Source organism: Schistocerca nitens, chromosome 2, assembly GCF_023898315.1.
Source record: "Schistocerca nitens isolate TAMUIC-IGC-003100 chromosome 2, iqSchNite1.1, whole genome shotgun sequence".
Taxonomy (NCBI): domain Eukaryota; kingdom Metazoa; phylum Arthropoda; class Insecta; order Orthoptera; family Acrididae; genus Schistocerca; species Schistocerca nitens.
The window spans coordinates 672,471,688-672,494,397 of NC_064615.1; the positions used below are offsets into that span (position 1 = coordinate 672,471,688).

Sequence of the window (22,710 nt, forward strand, 5' to 3'; positions counted from 1 at the left end):
CAAACCAGACTTTGGACTGAAGACGACAACAGTAACATGTTCATAATAAATTACAAAAGATTTCACTAATTGAGTGAATATATTCTGAATCGTTGCTAATGTTACCTAATTAAGAAGAGGGTAAATGACTGTGTAGGATACTAAATTGTTATAATGGTGTGCTGGCAGCAGCTCGCGCGCAATTACAGCAAAAAATTAATTATTACTTTATTATGATGTCTTCATTAAATAAATCAAAAAATTTTTGTCTCTCGCAATACGTAGTATAAAATCAGTTTCCTCAACAATGATAAATTTTCATCATTCTCTCGGCCGTGGTTCACTTCACGATTACCCAATGCGGACTAACCCGACCAGGATCCAACTTGAGCGGCCGATGCAGGTATGTTATTGCAGACGCACATTGACGCAGATGACATTGCCCTGTATATTAAAATATCTTTTTATGCTAACAGCTGACGGACTGATCTTGGTAACCGATGTTTCAGGCACATGATATTTCTTTGTAAAGCTTTGCTAATTCTGCCGGTATATGAAACTAAAGAAAATGTGATTTAAGTCTTCCTCTTCACCACAATCGAACAGAGGGCACGGTATGACGACAATGCGATTGAAGTATTATGCCGTATTCCTTGCTTATTTTTTCACTTTTTCTTTGTATTATATGCAAGTTTTGTTAAACTAAATGCTATTTCTGCAGTAATTTGATTTAATTATCGAGTGATCCACTTGGACAAATTGAATAAAAGTCAAACAAATGTGTTGTTAGTAATATTTGGTGTTCTGAGCACCAGCTCAGGAAGACAACGATCGAGAAGAAAATTAGTTGTTGACATGAGTTGATCGATTCTTCAGAAAATTTACTCTTATCTTCCTTACTTTTAGGCCTAATACGTCATCTCTATCTTTTAGCGGTAAGACGTGACATCATCTGTTCAAAAACATATGGCGCTCTGTCAGCAAATACTGCAATACGTAAGTAAAAATATTTGGGAACCACTGACCTCTAAAAGTAGAATTATTCATAGCAGGAGGTCTTATGCTCTGTGGTGTTCTACTGAAAAAGTAACTTATGTGGTAGTCTTCTCAGTGCGCGTGAAAAACGGTCATCACCCACGAAAGTTTTCCGCATCTCGCGAACTTTGATTCGCTAGTAGTACTAACATCCGCCGCATGATAGCGCTAGCAGCATCACTGCGCATGACGTTTCAGGCAGCCGCACCCGGCGTCCAGAGTGGCGGGAAACTGATGCGCACGCGCACAGAGGAAAAGGACGGAGCGCCACAGACGTCAGAGGCGTTGCCGCCGGTATCGCCGCCGCCCGAGGTCTCGGAGGCGGCTGGAGTCAAAAGGGGTATGTCCTGTTCATAACAAAACAATCGCCGTGCCAAAACTCATATTGATATTTATAAAAGAATTTTTTCTACGTCTACATTCCGGACATCGACAACTGTATGGCTAAAGTTTTTCTTCATGCAGCCGGCCGCTGTGACCAAGCGGTTCTAGGCGCTTCAGTCCGGAACCGCTGCCGGCCGAAGTGGCCGTGCGGTTAAAGGCGCTGCAGTCTGGAACCGCAAGACCGCTACGGTCGCAGGTTCGAATCCTGCCTCGGGCATGGATGTTTGTGATGTCCTTAGGTTACTTAGGTTTAACTAGTTCTAAGTTCTAGGGGACTAATGACCTCAGCAGTTGAGTCCCATAGTGCTCAGAGCCATTTGAACCATTTTTTTTGAACCCGGAACCGCTCTGCTGCTACGGTCGCAGGTTCGAATCCTGCCTCGGGAATGGATATGTGTGATGTCCTTAGGTTAGTTAGCTTTAAGTAGTGCTAAGTCTAGCGGACTGATGACCACAAATGTTAAGTCCCATAGTGCTTAGAGCCATTTGAACTATTTCGTGCCGACAGCGCCTTTTCCTCAGTCGTTCATGTACTAAACACGGAAAGAATTCTTGCTGAGATATTTCCATTCCATTTTGTTTTTATCTGAACAATTCATCCCGATATTTAGAGAAGTGGCCTTGACTTCGTGCAGGCCACTTTTCACTGAGAGCTGTATTTCATCCCCGTCACTCACATTGGGTGAAGTAACCCTGACCCGCTTCCGAACAGGGCACTGTCCGCTACCACATGGCTTTTACATGTACGTGAGGCCAAATTCGGTGTTTTTTCCCTCATAGTTGATTTTTGCCAAACTGTGTTGATTTTTGACGAATTCGGTATTGATTTTTGGTACGTTCTAGCCTGTTTTCGTCATCACATCGAAGTTCGTTATGTGGTAATAGAAATGTCATTTTAAGATTACACACAGACTTCAGGCACGAGGAGATTAGAAGTCAGAATGCAGCTTTAACATTTGGGTCATTCCATGTCAATTCAACGAATTTGAGCAAATGTTCCAGCTGATAGTCTCAGATTTGGCTGAAATTAAGCACACCAATGCTACCAAGTGTGGAACACTCTTGTACAAAATTGTAAGTTCCCCTGCCAATTAGTTCCAGAATTATGGCTTGTGAAAGAAGGTGGCGTGGCCCGGAAATTGCAACCCGCATCTGGCAATCTATCATCAGACCCAACTTCAGGTCTTAATAACTTTGGAACTATTCCACACAGTCCAGTGAAGTTTTTACAACCCAGTAACATCCACATAGAGAACACACTCTATGAATCGAAACACCAACAACATATTTCTGAGGGAAAATAAAAAGTTCCAAAATGTGATTAAAAAAAAGTAATATGTTAAAAGTTACATATTGTACGTGCCCTCTATGCCAAATATAATTTACTCAAAAAGGGTATAAATTTTTTTGGGGTAAGCTTAATGTGGCCTAAACACACACAGAACTCGTCTTGCCCATATCAGTCACAAAAACTGAGTTACATGAACACGAAAATACAAAAATTTGATAAATTACCTGAAAACATGGATTTTCGAAGTGTGGTAGCACAAAAGGGACAAGTGATATCCAAGCCAAATTTTAAACACTGCATAAGTAGACCATAATATAATATGTAACAAAATTTCAGCTTCTTGCAAGCATTTGTGTACAATAAAAGTTGACAGAGATGTATTTGGTTACATTTCTTTTAACACGATTTAGCAAGGAACAGTGATGATGCAGGCAGCTTGTTTCAGATAAAGCTGCAGCAATAGTTGGGAACCATTAGGCAACAGAAAGTTAAACAATGGTAGTTTTCAGGGACAGAATGAATCATTGTTAGGTAGGAACAACAAAAGAAACAAGCAACAATTACAGGTTACTCATGGTTTTAAGATTTTAGTTCAAAAATGGTTCAAATGGCTCTGAGCACTATGGGACTCAACTGCTGAGGTCATAAGTCCCCTAGAACTTAGAACTACTTAAACCTAACTAACCTAAGGACAACACACACATCCATGCCCGAGGCAGGATTCGAACCTGCGACCGTAGCGGTCGCGCGGTTCCAGACTGTAGCGCCAGAACCGCTCGGCCACCAGCGGCCGGCTTTTAGTTCAGAGTGGTCAGTACTGTTGTGGAAAGTCAGTATGGAGGCAGAAGAGTGTACTAGTGGTGCTTTTGTTCAAACTAGCTGCAGTATTGGTAGAGCACAAGCATCTGAATGTCATAAAACAACATATGGAACAAAATGTGGCATTTGCTTTGTACTGTATGATCTGGATGAATCGGACCAAGATTTGTTGTTATGGCGATCCCGAATACACCCTGTTGGCACAAGTACAGTTCCAGGAAACTTGAGTTTTTTTATCATCATATGAAAGTGTTTCTGGATAAGTATTCTTTCCTACAAAGAAGTTGTTTTGATCCATTTCGGATTCATAAGAAGACAGTGAAATGTAGCCTCAGAGAAATTGATATAAAATCAGTACTGAAAGTGAATCAGTGCATGGGACTTAACTTGTTATGTTCCAGGTGTGTTACACTACTAAAAAATGAAGAATATCCTGATAATTTACATGACAGTGATGAAGAGTATCAGCCACCTACAACCACAGCGGATGAGCAATTAAATACTTCAGTGACTGCTCTTGGTTTGTCTGCCATGAACACACACAAAACAGGGAAAAGAGACAGGCCCAGCTATGGTAGAAAAAAACTACAAGAAGTTCAAATGGAATTAAAACACAAAATAGCTGACACACTAATGGTGGAAGAGGGAGACATGTCTGCTCCAAAGGAACAGAAATCATGCCTGAAATGTTCTGATTTGGACAAAATTGTGCATGATTTGAAAGAAAAATGTGCCATATCCACACGCCAGAAAAAAAGTAGCTATTCTTACCTTTGCATCTTCCAGCTGGTCTATTGACTACACTGCAAAGGAATTCAATGTTTCTACATATATGGCAAAGCAAGCTAGGAAAATAAAAGCAACCCAAGGAGTACTTCTACAACTTCAGCAGGCTCTGGGTAAGCAACTGAGTTCAGAAATAAAGGTGCTAGTGTCGGAGTTCTATGAAAATAATAACTACAGCCGAATAATGCCTGGAAAAAAGACTATGTAACGGTGAAAATGGGAAATGTACGTGCACAGATGCAAAAAAGACTGTTGCTATGCAACGTATCAGTACTATATGTAGAATTCAAGGAACAGTATCCCAGTACCAAAGTAGGTTCATCATGGTTTTCAATCTTCGGCCAAAATGGGTTGTGCCTGTAAGTGGAAGGGGCACACACAATGTTTGTGTATGTGAGACCCATCAAAATGCTAAGCTCATGTTTGCTGCTATAAAGGGTTCTGGTCTGGATTACAAAGGTGCAATGAAGCTGCTTCAAATGGTTCAAATGGCTCTGAGCACTATGGGACTTAACTGCTGAGGTCATCAGCCCCCTAGAACTTAAAACTACTTAAACCTAACTAACCTAAGGACATCACACACACCCATGCCTGAGGCAGGACTCGAACCTGCGACCGTACCGGTCGCGCGGTTCCAGACTGTAGCGCGTAGAACCGCTCGGCTACTCCGGCCGGCTAATGAAGCTGCTAGTGTGTGACATCATTTCCTACCAGTGCATGATACACAGGTGTGAAAAGTGTCCTGGTAAGGCAAGTCTTGCAGAACACATGAATAACAAACTGTACGTTGAACACATGGATGACGATGAACTTGTTTCTTGCAAACAATGGACACACATGGATCGCACAAGTCTTCAAACAAAGCAAAGTACAGTGGAAGATTTTGTTGAAATGCGTTGTCAAAAAAACGGACAAACTGACCACACACAGCTTCACAGCAACAGCACAATCGGCTTATCTCCAGTTTTGTAAGGATAATTTGAAACAAGATGAAATTATAGATATACTCGACTTTTCTGAAAATTATGCGTTTATAGTTCAAGATGCCATCCAAGGATATCATTGGGACAACAGTCAAGCAACTATCCAGCCATTTGCGATTTACTATAGAGGTGAATCAGATGATGTGTCTGTCATGAACCTGTGCGTTTTTAGTGACTTTTATTCATGATGCCATTGCATTTCATGCGACATTTGCACTGCCATGGCATATGTGAAAAACAAGCTGCCTCACATACATTTCGCGAAATACTTCAGTGATGGGGCAGCTAGTCAGTACAAAAACTGTAAAAATCTCAAAAATATATACATTCATTACCATGATTTTCAGATTCACGCAGAATGGATTTTTTTTCGCAACAAGTCATGGTAAAAATGTATGTGATGGTATTGGTGCTACCATTAAGCGCATGGCATCACGAGCTAGTCTTCAGCACCCTACAGACGGTCACATTCTAACACCTCTCCAATTATTTACCTGGGTACAGAAAAATACTTCTGGCATACAATCATTCTATGTTTCGAAAGATGAGGTGAAATCAGTCGAAGAGTTGTAAAAAGCAGACTAGAACACGTTAAAACTGTTGCAGGCACAAGGAGCCATCATCATTCTCTCCAGCGGACTCTGACAATGTGCAGATGAGCAGACTGTCCGGTTGTAACTATAGGTTCATGCACAAAATGTGTCTTCACAGTGTGTCCGACTCAGGATTCATAAGCAAAAGCAGCAACATACAACCAGGTTGCTATGTTATTGCTGTTTATGATGACAAATGGTACTTAGGATGTGTTGCAGAGTGCTGTGAAGCAGAAGGTGATGTATTTGTGAACTTCATGGCATCAGCAAGATCATTTCATTGGCCACGTTTGGCAGACAGGTGTTGGATTCCTTTTGAACACATTCTTATGACAATTCCATTTCCTACCACAATGTCAGGAAGACAGTACAATTTTCCACTCGATATACAGAGTACAGTAGCTAAAGTGTGGGAGAACTTCTGTTTGAAGCACAATCGACTGGTTTTTAGCAGTTAAGGTGCAGTAAACATTAATAAGAGGTTGTGTTAATCTGTCTATATGTTGTTACTTAGTGATTAAACAGTTGTGGGAGAGGATAAGAAGAGGCAGAACAGTTTACGATATATTTTTACAAAATTGTGTTGTGGAACAATCGCCACATCACCAAATATATCTGTCAACTTCCATTGTACACAAATGTCTTGCAATAACATGCCGAAATTTTGACATATATATCATTATGGTCTACTTATGCAGTGTTTGAAATTTGGCTTGGATATCACTTGTGCCTTTTGTGCTACCACACTTTGAAAATCCATGTTTTTCAGGTAATTTATCAAATTTTTGTATTTTCGTGTTCATGTAACTCAGTTTTTGTGACTGATATGGGCAAGATGAGTTTTGTCTGTGTTTAGGCCACATTAAGCTTACCACAAAAAAATGTATACCCTTTTTGAGTGAATTATATTTGGCATAGAGGGCACGTACAATATGTAACTTTTAACGTATTACATTTTTTTAATCACATTTTGGAATTTTTTATTTTCCCTCAGAAATATGTTGTTGGTGTTTCGATTCATAGAGTGTGATCTCTAAGTGGATGTTACTGGGTTGTAAAAACTTCACTGGACTGTGTGGAATAGTTCCAAAGTTATTAAGACCTGAAGTTGGGTCTGATGATAGATTGCCAGATGCGGGTTGCAATTTCCGGGCCACGCCACCTTCTTTCACAAGCCATAATTCTGGAACTAATTGGCAGGGGAAACTAATTCTTTGTACACGAGTGTTCCACACATGGTAGAATTAGTGTACTGAATTTCAGTCAAATCTGAGACTATGAGCTGGAGCCCCTGGTTGAACTGACATGGAATGACCCATTTACGAATGGTACTAAACTGACAAAGATTAATAAAAAATTTTACATGAAAATTACACGGTTTTGTAAAATCTCGGAAAAATCGCAGATTTAGAATTATTTCACTAGAAGCCACTAATTTCGCATTATCGTTTTCGCGAAATTTTCCTGTTCCAAAGTACAGGATGTTATAAATGAATATCGGGGTTTTAACGCTTTATAATATTTATTATATTAAACTTACAGTTATAAATGATGTGTCAAATGAAAGAGCAACTCAAGCAGTTTTACCAAGAACCTTATAAATGTTCAATGTGAGCACCATTTGTCACACGGCTCCTATCAAGTCTATAGCCGAGTTGTTCCCAAACACTGGATAGGCCTCAACGGGCGCAATGACAGGGCTTGCTTTGCATGGCCTCCACGTTCACCCAACCGAACACCATGCGTATTTTTCCTTTGGGGCTTCATCAAGGATCGTGTGTTCGTGCCTCCGCTACCAGCAGACCTCCCTGAATTAAGAAACCGGATTGAAGCACTGAAGACACACTTATCAACTTTTGAGAAGAACTCTGCTATAGACTTGATGTGTGCCGTAAAACAAATGGTGCTCACATTGAACATTTATAAGGTTCGTGGTAAAACTGTTTGACTTGCTCTTTCATTTGACATATTTATAACTGTAAGTTTAATATAATAAATATTATAAAGCGTTAAAACCCCGAAATTCATTTATAAACACCCTGTATAGGTAACTGAAAGAAATGCGCAATCAGACGAACAGAAATAACTCAATGACAGTATTTCCTGTGAAGTCACTGCGCTTCATGGTCTCCTGGACATTACAAAAGGCGAAACATGGTTCTTAATAGAGTGCGTGATCAGCAGGGACAGCAATGCATGCTCTGCAACTTGCTCCCACATTGCCGACAAGGTTGGTAAGGAGTTAGTGCGGTTGACAACAGCTGGGTGGTCGATGGTGCATGTGGATAAGTTGCAATACGTCTTCTCAACACATCCCATAAGTGCTCGATGGGATATAAGTGAGGTGGAACGGGCAGGCCGGGAGCTCCTGCGAATTTCGTTACGCTCCATAAAAATAGACAGTGCTGACAGCATCTCTGAAAACACCCTCTTGGAGAAGGAGTTCAGTGTCACAATAACTTTACAGGTGAGTATGCCGTGTTCAAAGATTTGGAGATTAGTATTCCAGGGCCGTATCAGACGTACAAGGCGTGCACCGCACACGGGCGGCGCCCATAGGGGGCGGCAAATTTAGCCGACTCGTTACGATAAGACTCTTTGTAATGAGTGCATCCGTGCTTGCCCAGCGTTATTATTCTTTCAGTTACCTCATAACAACGCAATGTTTTTCTAATTGGTGGAATTAAAATACAAGATGTCTACAAGTTCGAACCACTTTGTCGACTTGCGAAGGGATTTCTCCATGTTGCTATGTAGAAACAAGGTGAGCCGACAACCAGCTGTCAGTTCCCCGTACCGGAGAATCCCCGTGGCATCTCGCGCTGGGCGTTTGATGATGAAATTTGTTCTCCACGCACTTGTTAGGAGTTATCCAAAAGCTACGCTAGTCACTTATTGACTGTTGATTGTTTATCGATACGAGCCATTCAGAGAACTGTGATGAAACTCGTTTTTCAGTGACAGTATTTAAATCTATTTCAGCTAGTTAATTAACATCATAAGAGTGATTATTTTATAAATTTTATAAAATACAGATGGAGAAAGAAGCATAAATATGGTAAGCACAATTATATTATTTCATTTAGTTTATTGAGATTACTAAATAGCCCCTGTTTTAACACATTGCCTGTAGTTAGCGATACCTATACGAGATGTGGTAAAAAGTAACGAGAATTGTTTTAATTTCGGGGGGCTTCATACCTCTGAATTTCAATTTTTTTATCTTGTTGGTACACATGTTTGAATATTGAGTTTATTTTTGACAGTCGAAAAGGTTATAAGTGTTTTCGAGTGCTGGGCGAATTTTCACTTTCGAAAGAGATGGATCAAAAAATTTGCTAAAAATTTTCCTAAAAAAAAGAGCAGGGCTACATTCTGAATGCTGATTATGGCTTTTGGCGAATCTACTGTGAGGAAGTCTGTAGTTTACCAGTGGTATAAACGTTTCAAAGAGAGTCGAAAAGACGTTAAAAGTCGACGACCGCCTAGACGCACTAGTACATCTATTGCTGACGACAATGTGGATGAAAAGAAAATGGTTTTGGAAAATCCCGAATCATCATAAGAGATGTCAGCATATCCTCTGGCTCACGCCAAGCAATTATTTCGAATGTTTTGGGCATGAAACATGTAGCAGCGAAGTTTGTTCCGAAACCATTGAATTTCAACCAAAAACGACTTCGCGTAGACATCGCTCACGAATTGCTGAATGAAGTCGACAACGATCCAGACTTCTAAAGAAGATTATAATGTAACAACAAAAATTTAAATGAAATACCTTCTTCACCATCCAAAATTTTTCAGCGTTTAATATCTATTGATAACTTGTACTGTACTTCTGATTCTGAATCTGTAACGGTTATACGAAAATATGCTTAATATGTAATGGATATAATAGTGAATTTATTAGTGAATGTATATTATTGATTGTAAATATGGTGTAAATATTGTAAATTGCTAGGCAATAGCCAAGGGAACTTCATTTCAATGTGTCGGTAGCAACGACGAACTGGCAGTAGCTGTGCCGATGTTTATCCTTGTGTATGGAGAGTCTGTCGCGCTGCGACCAGAGAAGAGGCAGAGCAGCTTGAGTGATGAAAGAGTGAGGAAATGTTTCTTGGGCACTCCCGCAGACGCGGTGTACAGCTAGCTAAGCTCGCGGCAGTGCAGACACGCCTAATTCGTTAAGCCGCGAGCATTGAAAAAACGGTTGGGGTGGACAGGCTGCGGAAACTGCAATTCTAACTATTGCCTGTCCCATAATTATCCGTGGCTCTGAGAACGACTCGGGGTTCTCAGCCAGCAACAGAGGCAGCTCAGCATTGTAGTCGGCTACATTTTTCGTCGTCCGCACACATATAACATCGTAAGACCGTAAAGTGACAGATATAGTATTGTAGAGGCATTACCCAGTGACATTTCTTTCACAAAGTATGACTAACTTGAATAACAACTTGCAATAGTTAAAACTTGTAGGGCACTGTGTTGTCATTGTCCTCAGACATTATTACCAAGCAGGGTCCCTTTCCTTTCCATGGAGTCACCAAGTGTCGTCAGAATATGAACATTGGTTAACTGTTTACTGCCGGTTTTGTTTGTTTGGCAGTTACCGGTTTCAGTCTAAATTACATAACAGAGACTTGACTAATTCGCAGTTTCATTCATCTAAAGCAACATAAAATTTCAGTGGCAAAACTAATAACTAAAGATACAGTTCAAGTTAAGAGTGAGCAATGTCATTTAGCTTAGCTTGTGATTTTGTGATTTCTGCTGGCTTGGTTTGTATTTTATTGTTGTTGTATTAAAAGTATAATCAGTTACTGTTGCAATAATCAAGGGTGAATTCCTTGCACTCCGTTACACTGACATTACTGAAAGTGATTTTTTACATAACAAAGTTTTAGTTACATTTATTTAACCAGTAACTTCATTTAACTTTACTTTCAGAATTTAGTATTTCAGAGTAAATAACCCCAAACTCAGTGCTTTCTGATTAATTTTTTTTTCTCGTGAACTGTTGTGTTGTGGAAAAGCGATGACAACCTTCTCTTGCCACGCTGGTGAATATTTGCTTAAATTTCTTTGCCATTACCTATCTTTAGATTATGGATATTGGTTCATTGCCTTAGTGTGCTGACGATCTTTCAACTATCCCATTTTTAGCCAATCAATATTTTTCTCTATTATCAGTATTTTCTTGCATTAAATATTACCTTATACCGTGTCCCCCCCCCCCCCCCCGTGTGGTTCGTGAGCGATTACACTCTATCCCACCCATTTAAAAATTATTATCAGTATTTAGATTAGATTTTTCCTTCAGAAGGGTCTGTTGTACACTTTCCTCCTACTGACCGGTATTATTTTCCTTCAGTAGCAATCACTCAATGTAAAACTTCATTAGGCATATGCGATCACAATTATATCGCAATCCAGTAGGCCGATTAGGGAGCGGGAGGTTACACATGGCGATGCTAGTGACAGGACAGTATCAATTTGGTATTTTGCATTGCGCAGATTCTTTCGCTACGAATGAAGTCGCTCTTGCACGGCAGTAGTAAATGGTGGAAATAAGCCACAGTCTTTCTAAATTTGCAGTAATCAGTAAAACAGGCAACATAATGGACACAAATGAAACTGATAATGTGATTGTACGTAAAGGGGAACAATCGGTAGAACAAAGGCGAAAGCTGACAGTGGAACCATTCTTGAGGAATCGACATCACAGACGCGTAGCGCTGAAATACAGGAACAGTCGGAATAAAAATCAAAACCAAATCCATTGAGGGTGGATACGGGGAAACCATTAAGAAAGAACCAGAGTTAGACTCAACACCAGTAATAGCTGAAAATATAAACGATTTGTTGAGCATGTTAATCAGTATAATTAACGCCCAACCCGAATCAATTAATGGTCAATCCAAATCAATTAACAGTAAAGCTAGTGCACAGTTAAGTAAAACAGATGATGAGGACAAAGCAATCAAGATTGTTGACAACAATATTGGAGTTGTTAACACGAAAGGAGATGAAATCAAGAAATAAATAGTTAAAATGAATACCGAAATCGGGAATCTTAAGCAGGACATGACAGAGGTACAGTCAAAAATAGGAGTCGTAAATAGTCATTTTGAGACGGAAGTAGAGAGCATCGAACTGAAACTGGAACAGACTGTTGATCCCATTATTGAAAATAAGTATTTGGAAAGGTAGAACTAGCGCGAAAAGACCACAGGGAAAAGGTTACGAATGTGTAAACTTTAGTATCAGACATAGATACGAGAGTGAGGAAACAGGTGACAACGTGTGATGAGAAAAAGAAGGAAATGGAAATGCTAGCGCCGACCACTTGCCAAACAGTTGCAAAAATAACCGAACTAGAAAAGAGATTAAGCAAAAAGCTGCAATGTGCGTCATGCCACGCACAAAATACTGAAATTTTTGCGAAGGAGGAGCATTTCGATCCCCTCAAAAGGCAGGGTGGATTGCACTCTACTGACTTCATTAAAAATTGCGAAAGAATATTGCCTGAATCGTGGACGGATAAGAGAGAAATTAACACTGTAATCGACATGCTAGCGGGCGAGGCAAAGCGATGGGGCTTAAACCTCGATGTTGTGAACTTGAGCTTTCAGCAATTTAAGAAAGCGTTCTTGAAAGAATATTGGTCAGAGCAGAAGCAGGAGAGTGAATGTTGCGCCCGTTTCGTAGAGTCAAAACCCCATGACGCAAACTCGTGCGCCTCGATGGAAGAATTTTGCCTAAAATTGGATCCGCAAATTAGAATATTTGCTTGATCGACGCACTGAATCGGAGATTGTCTGGGAGTAGAGGAAGAAGCTTCCAGATGACCAGAAGGGGCACATAGGCGGTAGTTACAGAACAGTTACTGCATACTTAGAAAAGGTCGAAGACGAAGACAACTGGCGGGAAAACTCCCTCCGAACAGGCCATGAAGGCCCAACGGTATCGACCGGTCGCCGTGTCATTCTCAGCCCACAGGCATCACCGGATGCGGATATGGAGGGGCATGTGGTCAGCACACCGCTCTCCCGGCCATATGTCAATTTCCGAGAACGGAGCCGCTACTTCTCAATCAAGTAGCTCCTCAGTTTGCTCACAAGGTTTGAGTGCACCCCGTTGCCAACAGCGCTCGGCAGATGGTCACCCATCCAAGTGGTAGCCCAGCCTGACAGCGCCGAACTTCGGTGATCTGCCGGGAACCGGTGTTCCCACCACCGCGGCAAGTCCGTTAGCCTGGCGGAATAACCGCGAAAATTTTAGGAGTTGTGGTAATAGCAACAATTACCGCACTGGCAACAACCATAATAACGATAACCATGGAAATAATGGTAACCACCACCTTGGTAATAATAATAACTCATATCACTATAACAGTCATAGTGGGAACAATAATAGTAGAAATGACAGAGGCCAGTATCATGTAAATATTGTACGTGGTTCTCAGCAGAATATTAGTAGGCAGGAGCAAAATCAGCAATTGCGACAGCTGGATAGAAACGGGCCTATCGTGCTTAATCAGGGAAACCATTAGCCGCGCCGGTTTGGGGACCACCGGGCGTGGGAAGACCTTGGCGACCCAGTAGAAAACCCAGGGAACGTCGCTATGAAAGATCAGAATTAATAAAACGGCGATAGGAGAATGTGCTCGAATACAGAGCGAGTAACGCACCTGCAGTAACAATAATTGGAGATGAAACGGCAGTCGAAAAAGCAATCACTGTCCGTAATAACGATGAAAATAGAGGACCGGTCATTGAGGAATAGGCTGCCGCTGTTATAGCAACTGTACCGCAGGCCCCACTATAGTGTGATTCGCCGGGGGAATTAAAAAAGCCGGTATCGGATAAACTTCTGTTATCGCGCAGGGCAACGCGGAACGCGAGGTTGTGTGACTAGGTCAGTTCGGTTACAGAGGATTGTATGGGAGATGTACTACTGGGGAGAGCGGGCAATATTTGACGCTTCTCAACCCACACGAAATTAAAGTTTATGAAGAAACGGAAAACTCTGTACCGAAGAGGCAGGCTTGTCCAAATGTTGTAATAATTGAAGTAGCCAACCCCACCGACGCTGGTCCTAAAGAAAACTGAGGGGAATTTCTGAAGAGGGGTAAACTAGTTTGCCGATGATGACCGGGTACGACTAACAGTCGTCCACGTAAGATTACAACATCTACGGGGTCAAGGCTGACGTCATACAGTCGGACGCGAGTGATAAGGATTGCGTGATCTCGGGAGGAGAATTATAAGCAGAAACAAGAGCACATTTTTCCAAGCAATTTGGAATATGATGGCCAGTTTTCCGAAGAAAATTTACATGACTTGACAGCGAATTGCTGGTAATACAGGGTTCGTTAACCGAAGAAATTGAAAAAAAAAAAAAAAGGTTACAGTGTTGGGGTCAAAACGGCTTCAATAACCGCAGAACAGGCAGATAGAAATTAAGAATGTCCAAAAACAGAAAAATCAAAAAACCACCAGATAAACCGCTGTCGGTATCAGAGCTGGACGGGTTTTCTGGAATGACCTTGATGTGAAAGAGCTTGTTACGGGAAAACAAATCCGAAGGTGTACTGAAATTGTGCTACTTTCACGACGTAGAAGGGTGAAGGTTTCCATGGTGAAATAGGTGGCCAACCTTTTTATGGAGGATTTTGAAGAGAGAGCGCTTGAATCAGCTGCCCTGAAGCCAACAGTTTTTTGGCGGTATGTGGATGACACTTTCATAGTGTGGCCTCATGGAGAAGATAAATTAATGGAGTTTCTACATCACCTCAACTCCATTCATAGCAACATCCTGTTCACCATGGAAATAGAGGAAGATGGTTGTTTGCCTTTCTTGGATGTCCTGGTTCGAAGGAAGAATGATGGTTCTCTAGGGCATTCAGTTTACCGGAAACCCACTCATACTGATTTGTACCTGCAAGCATCGAGTTGCCATCACCCATCGCAAACCATGAGTTTGCTTAAAACACTTGTTCATAGAGCTCATACTGTTTCAGATCTAGATAGCTTACCTCAAGAACTCGCCTATCTAAAGACAGTATTCAGCGAAAATGGGTATTCCATCCGGCAGATTAACAGGGCACTAACAGTTAAAACTAAGAAGCAGGAAGTGAATAAGAGGAGAACATGCCGGAACAATCTTTAGCTTTTCTTCCTTTCGTTGGCAACACTTCGTTTAAAATAGCAAGAATCCTCCGAAAATTTCAGGTAAAAGTGGTTTTCCGCCCACCATCCAAGATTGCGGACCTTGTGGGATCAGTTAAGGACAATCTGTTACTACGAAAGGCCGGAATTTACAAGATACCGTGCCAATGTGGTATGGCTTACATAGGTCAAACCACACGCACCGTGAAAGAACGCTGCACTGAACATCAACGTTACACCCGCCTTTTGCAGCCAAGCAAGTCCGCTATTGTTGAACATTGTATTTCTACTGGACATTCAATGGAGTATGAGAAAACAATGATTTTGTCTACAGCAACGTCTTTCTGGGACTCCATTATTAAAGAATCCGTGCCGGCCGCGGTGGTCTCGCGGTTCTAGGCGCTCAGTCCGGAACCGCGCGACTGCTACGGTCGCAGGTTCGAATCCTGCCTCGGGCATGGATGTGTGTGATGTCCTTAGGTTAGTTAGGTTTAAGTAGTTCTAAGTTCTACGGGACTGATGACCACAGATGTTAAGTCCCATAGTGCTCAGAGCCATTTGAACCATTTTGAAAGAATCCGTAGAAATACGACTGGCGGAAAATCTGTTAAATCATGACAGCGGCTACCAGCTGGACAGTGCATGGAATCCCATCATCTCCACGATTTGCTCAAATCGAAGACGACAGAGTGCGTCGACGGCCGTGGCAAACAGCAACGCAGAGGGCGACTGAGTTCCGCTATTCCACCAGCGCTGGCGCTGGCGGCGGGCAGTGTGGTTCAACTATCAAGTTTTCGACGCATGCGCAGAATACTTACAGTACGCTATATATTGCGGAACGGAGGACGTTTCCGCCAGTCTGCGACGGCTCACCTGAAGATGACTGGCAGGTGCCCAGTTGAAATATCGTGCGAAGTATTGAACGACGACCGGCTGCAAGCCCGAAATTTTTTTGAACACAAGATTATGAAGGCTTTGACGCACGAATCTACAGGATTCTCTCCGCAGGAAATCCTATTAGACTGTCAAGTCTAAGAGTTTGGTGGAACAGATAACTGATTTCAGTCCACAAGTTAGTATTGACATTGAGGTGAAGAAGAACGTTTAAGACGCGTGGTGTAGCCGCGCGGTCTAAGGCGTTGCCACGGTTCGCGCGGCTTACCCCGTTGGAGTTTCGAGTCCTCCCTCTGGCGTGAGCGTGTGTGTTATCCTCAGCGTAAGCTAGTTTAAGTTAGATTAAGTAGTGTGTAAGTCTAGAGCGCTGACCTCTGCAGTCTGGCCCCAGAGGATATTTCCACAAATTTCCAAAGAGCGTTTACGAGAGGTAATGAAAAAGAAAGTCGAGGTGTGAAAGCGCGGTTTGCTAAATTTGCAATTGGCGACCTCGTTCTCGTTAATTCGAGAAATCGAGCGATATTGATAATGAGATTTCAAAATGTAAATTCATTTATAAAGGACCATTTAAGATTGTCAGTATACCTCACACTAACACTTACTGTTGAGCTTTTCCTAATTCTGGCAAGCTGTTAGGTGTACGTTACATTGTTGACTCGAAATTGTATCAGTCAAGAACTAATTAATCTGAGGAAGAATTTCCAGTCAAAAACTTAATTATTATTGTAATTTTCAAAATTTATTCCAAATTTATTTCTTAGACCAGATGGTCATCAACGAATTTGCAAAAAGTATAACAAGAAATTCAGCTTACGTAGTAGATGTTCTGAAATCAACTGAAATGAAAGGAAAACCCATGCCATTGTCAATGTGTATAAATGTTACTCTGCAATACGTATCATTTGTAACTTTGGAAATAATATGTTGTAAAAATTCTTTTGTACCATGTATTTTGTTAGTGGATATCGATGCAGGTCTGTGTATGCGTGAGAATATGTGCAGAGTTCAGTTATCCCCTGTGATAGGAATATAAGGACTCCTTGAGATTACTCGGAAGTGAGTTTTCAAAAAATGCAAGACAGTTGGAAGTTGTGGAATGCCTCTACACGAACAAAGAGATCAAGCCTGCCGCTGTGGCACACGCAACAGTGCCATGTCGGGACTGAGATGCTGCCGGCTCTTAGAACGCTGCGGCGTCCTTTGTAGTGTGGAACGCGGCGTTTTTCTTTTCAGCGCAACCCGTGTGAAGCTTTGTTGTAAACACAAAAAACTCATGGAATGTAGGCACATGTAACCTTTATTACACAAACTATACTTAAAATTTAATGATTCTAATAATGTATTTATTGGTGAATTGTAATTGATTGTAAATATGTTGCAAATATTGTAAATAGCTGGGTAATAGCCAAGGGAATTTCATTTTAATGTGTCGATAGCAAAGACGAAAAGGCAGTAGCTGTGCCGATGTTTATCCTTGCGTATGGAGAGCCTCTTTCGTGCTGTGAACAGAGGAGGCAGAGCAGCTTGAGTGATGGAAAGACTGGATAATTTTCTTTATGGACCTTTGGTTGACGTTCATGCTGGAACTTTTGAGTGTGTTTTTAACATATTGGGTTTGATTTTAACTTTTTTATGTTGTTTTTGCTGATGAATACTTGCATTACAACAAAAAATGGCATACAATGTCATACCACAACAAATTCACTCACAAAGTAGGAAACATATTCAAAAAACAAGGCATAAATATTGCTTACAAAACAAACAATTCCATATAAAAAGCACATCCCAGAACTAAAATCAAAACTAGACAGTTACCAACAATGTGGTATCTATCAGCTCAGTTGCTGAGATTGTGAGAAGATATACATTGGAATGACCGGCAGGACATTTGACAGAAGATATCAAGAACACATCAGAGCATTCTAATACCGTACAAGTCGAAATTCTTCCACTCCATATGTGGTATACAGCAAACCAGTGCTTAAACAAAAAATGGTTCAAATGGCTCTGAGCACTATGGGACTCAACTGCTGAGGTCATTAGTCCCCTAGAACTTAGAACTAGTTAAACCTAACTAACCTAAGGACATCACAAACATCCATGCCCGAGGCAGGATTCGAACCTGCGACCGTAGCGGTCTTGCGGTTCCAGACTGCAGCGCCTTTAACCGCACGGCCACTTCGGCCGGCCAGTGCTTAAACAGTATTGGTTAAAAACAGTCCTGGTTGCACTTTGTTTTTTATTTTTCAACGACGCGTTTCGCCTTATTTAGGCATCTTCAGGTTATCTACACTCCTGGAAATTGAAATAAGAACACCGTGAATTCATTGTCCCAGGAAGGGGAAACTTTATTGACACATTCCTGGGGTCAGATACATCACATGATCACACTGACAGAACCACAGGCACATAGACACAGGCAACAGAGCATGCACAATGTCGGCACTAGTACAGTGTATATCCATCTTTCGCAGCAATGCAGGCTGCTATTCTCCCATGGAGACGATCGTAGAGATGCTGGATGTAGTTCTGTGGAACGGCTTGCCATGCCATTTCCACCTGGCGCCTCAGTTGGACCAGCGTTCGTGCTGGACGTGCAGACCGCGTGAGACGACGCTTCATCCAGTCCCAAACATGCTCAATGGGGGACAGATCCGGAGATCTTGCTGGCCAGGGTAGTTGACTTACACCTTCTAGAGCACGTTGGGTGGCACGGGATACATGCGGACGTGCATTGTCCTGTTGGAACAGCAAGTTCCCTTGCCGGTCTAGGAATGGTAGAACGATGGGTTCGATGACGGTTTGGATGTACCGTGCACTATTCAGTGTCCCCTCGACGATCACCAGTGGTGTACGGCCAGTGTAGGAGATCGCTCCCCACACCATGATGCCGGGTGTTGGCCCTGTGTGCCTCGGTCGTATGCAGTCCTGATTGTGGCGCTCACCTGCACGGCGCCAAACACGCATACGACCATCATTGGCACCAAGGCAGAAGCGACTCTCATCGCTGAAGACGACACGTCTCCATTCGTCCCTCCATTCACGCCTGTCGCGACACCACTGGAGGCGGGCTGCACGATGTTGGGGCGTGAGCGGAAGACGGCCTAACGGTGTGCGGGACCGTAGCCCAGCTTCATGGAGACGGTTGCGAATGGTCCTCGCCGATACCCCAGGAGCAACAGTGTCCCTAATTTGCTGGGAAGTGGCGGTGCGGTCCCCTACGGCACTGCGTAGGATCCTACGGTCTTGGCGTGCATCCGTGCGTCGCTGCGGTCCGGTCCCAGGTCGACGAGCACGTGCACCTTCAGCCGACCACTGGCGACAACATCGATGTACTGTGGAGACCTCACGCCCCACGTGTTGAGCAATTCGGCGGTACGTCCACCCGGCCTCCCGCATGCCCACTATACGCCCTCGCTCAAAGTCCGTCAACTGCACATACGGTTCACGTCCACGCTGTCGCGGCATGCTACCAGTGTTAAAGCCTGCGATGGAGCTCCGTATGCCACGGCAAACTGGCTGACACTGACGGCGGCGGTGCACAAATGCTGCGCAGCTAGCGCCATTCGACGGCCAACACCGCGGTTCCTGGTGTGTCCGCTGTGCCGTGCGTGTGATCATTGCTTGTACAGCCCTCTCGCAGTGTCCGGAGCAAGTATGGTGGGTCTGACACACCGGTGTCAATGTGTTCTTTTTTCCATTTCCAGGAGTGTATATAGAAAACAAAGAACAAATACATCTATTTAAGAATCGCGATCGTGTTGCGCAGACTTGGATAGCCTAAAAGCATGTATAAACAGATCAAATACTGAAAGAGCAAATACTTGAATTTGGTATTTCTTAGAAGAATCCTTTCGTCAGTGTAGCCAAAGGTCATCGTCGAATATATCAGGCCAACATCGCCTTCGTTAACGTCAGTAAAAACTAGAAATATAAAATAGTAAAATCATTACCTTTTCAAGATGGACGCGAGAGATACCAAGATCTGCATAACGCGTTCGCGTTCACAGGATAACCTGAAGATGCCTAAATAAGGCGAAATGCGTCGTTGAAAAATAAAAAAACTAAAATTGCAACCAAGACTGTTTTTAACCAATACCGTACAAGTCATTCAACATTTGCGGATCATTTAAAAGAAGATCACCATAGACCAAGCAAAATTGGAAACAATATGTATGTCATAAAAATCAGTAAAGAGAAACACCTCCTTCCTTTCCAAGAAAATTCCACATACAAAAAGCATTAACACAAAATAAACAGTTGCTCAATGAACAGACAAATATTGGAAACCAGACTCTATACAGAATAACTGATGAAATCACATGAAAAAGAAAAGAGCCTTTTCCATCCTTCACCCTCTCCCACTCTCCCACAACGTGTCCCCCCCCCCCTCCCACCACCACCACTCACAGCACTCACAGTTTCATTTCACCTCTCGCTCCTCACCTTCTCCTCTAACCCACTCTCCATCACACCATCCACATCTCCATCCACTCATCATGGTTTCTCCTCCCCCCCCCCCTCCCAAAAAAAAACCTCTATCGCTATTCCTTCTCTACTCTGACACAGTATATAAATACACAGGAACATACTTAAATAGAATTACACACATACAGTAATCTAATTTAAAAAAGAATATTTTTAGGTCAAAGACAAAGTAGTGGAAAGGTTATGTTGGCAACACCACAAAACACAAACATCAGCACATACTTGAAGTACGAAAACAAACAGAATACAGTGGTGTGCATAAAAGTGTGGTGTGAAAAATGCATAGTGCTGCAGAGCATCTAAAAAGTAGACGAAAATTATTAGTGTCTAACACAGGCCGGTCGGAGTGGCCAAGCGGTTCTAGGCGCTACAGTCTGGAACCGCACGACCGCTACGGTCGCAGGTTCGAATCCTGCCTCGGGCATGGATATGTGTGATGTCCTTAGGTTAGTTAGGTTTAAGTAGTTCTAAGTTCTAGGCGACTGATGACCAAAGCAGTTAAGTCCCATAGTGCTCAGAGCCATTTGATTTTTGCCTAACACAGAAAAACAACGATGTTCTAGCAGACGGCATTTCCCGATGTCAGCGAGAAAGCAGCCGAAAAAGTACAAACTAACCTATTCTTAATGAATCATTTTTCGATCTAAAAAGAAAATCAAAATTTAAATAAACTGAATTACAGCTTTACCTCAATAAAACGAAACGCGTCTGGTGAAAAAAATCACGCATTTTTGTAGTTGCAACGACGGATCAAAAAATACCCTCATGAATTATAAAGCAACTACGGACACTATTGCCACACAAATGAAGAAAGTATCTTTGTCTCACCTATAGCAGCTACTCTTCAAGAGCTGCGAAATCGAATTGTTGATGCTGTCGGTTTTATAAACAGGGACCTGCTAACTCGTGCGTGGAATGAAATGGACCATCGTTTCGATGTTTCTCGGGCAACGCATAGCGCTCATGCTATGTGTCTGGTGTTGCGTCTATGCCAAATAAAACTTTGAACCTTCCTCAATCCAGCGACATGCACAATGTTTTTCTATCTTTCATAGTTTGTCTGTAATAAACAAATGAAATTGTTCTTTCTTTTTTAATCATTCTGTATATTTGTATAAGAAACTTTTTTTATACTCCGTACTGGAAAACAGTAGTTAGTGGCCACAGTTCCTTGAACCGGCCTCTGCAGATTGTTCTTGGACTCAAAATTGGTATTACACGCTTTTGGACTGAGAAAACTTTAGTGTGATTTAATGAATTACTTAATAAATTGGCATGTTGTCGTTGTGGAATGAAAGTATGTGAAGTGTGCCAAACTTTTTTATTTTTATATCATCTGTGTCCGACAGTATCGTTCTTGCAAATAAAGATTTGTTTAGGCGCTTCAGCAGGTGTACGGTACGCTCCTTCCAAATGGCTATGGGCCGACTGCGGCCACAGATCACAGAATTAAATAGAGTTGCCTTAGGGAGGCGCGAGATGCGTCAAGCTTCCCTCTACCTCTGGGTATCCACAACCACAGAGGTGCTGGTCGCTTTACGCAACTGAAATCGTACAATACCCGGGAAGCGAAATTTCAAGCCATCCGGTTAGACTAAAAAAAAAAAAAACCCAAGCCATCCGGTAAAAAAAAAAAAATTAAGCAAAGGTAAAACCGACTCTTTAAGTTAACATCTCAGTAAAGATTTTGCTTTTCGCGCAAAAAAATTATATAGTTTTTGGATTTGTGCGTATTCTTCGCTATGCAATCTTTCTCATTCGAGTTTGAGGAAACTGATGGCAAAAAATCCGAATTTTGTAGCCACACGCGACTGTTTGTAATTTACTTGTTTTCTTTTCGTTATTGCCTATAATTACTGTGATACTTCAGAGTAAAGTACAGCACCACTGTTATTTTGAAAAGTTTGCAGTGAACAATGTAATCGCTGGCCAGTTTACGTTTGGTGCTTTTTATGCGATACATAACTGCGTACGAAATATACCTAACTTATCGAATTTGTTTTTAACGGTGGAAGGAGAGTCATACCCCTTTCCATTATCGAGAAAATGCGTGAGCCATTCAAGGGCGTGGCCAGGATTTTAGCAAAACGGGGGGGGGGGGGGGGGGGTCCGATTTGTTAAAGATAATCTTAAAAAGGCTAATGTTTTTCATTTTATTCTGAAAACTCATTTAGTTGTTTATTAATTTTATATGCTTAATTGCCTTTGAGAGGCATTCATGCAAATAGTATTTGGTCTATTAAATTAAGAAGGAAAGCTTATCTTAAAGAAATGTTACACTATAAGGG

The 22,710-nt window shown here is 42.0% G+C and overlaps 1 protein-coding gene across 1 annotated transcript in view; it reads left to right on the plus strand.

Annotated features, from left to right (window-relative positions):
- Window positions 1-1,173: 1,173 nt before the first annotated feature.
- Window positions 1,174-22,710, plus strand: part of LOC126235235 (toll-like receptor 2) — a 122,255-nt gene continuing 100,718 nt past the window's right edge. Inside the window, exon 1 of the mRNA XM_049943967.1 lies at window positions 1,174-1,354. Coding sequence (XP_049799924.1) covers window positions 1,174-1,354 — 181 coding nt within the window. The remainder of the gene's footprint in view (window positions 1,355-22,710) is intronic.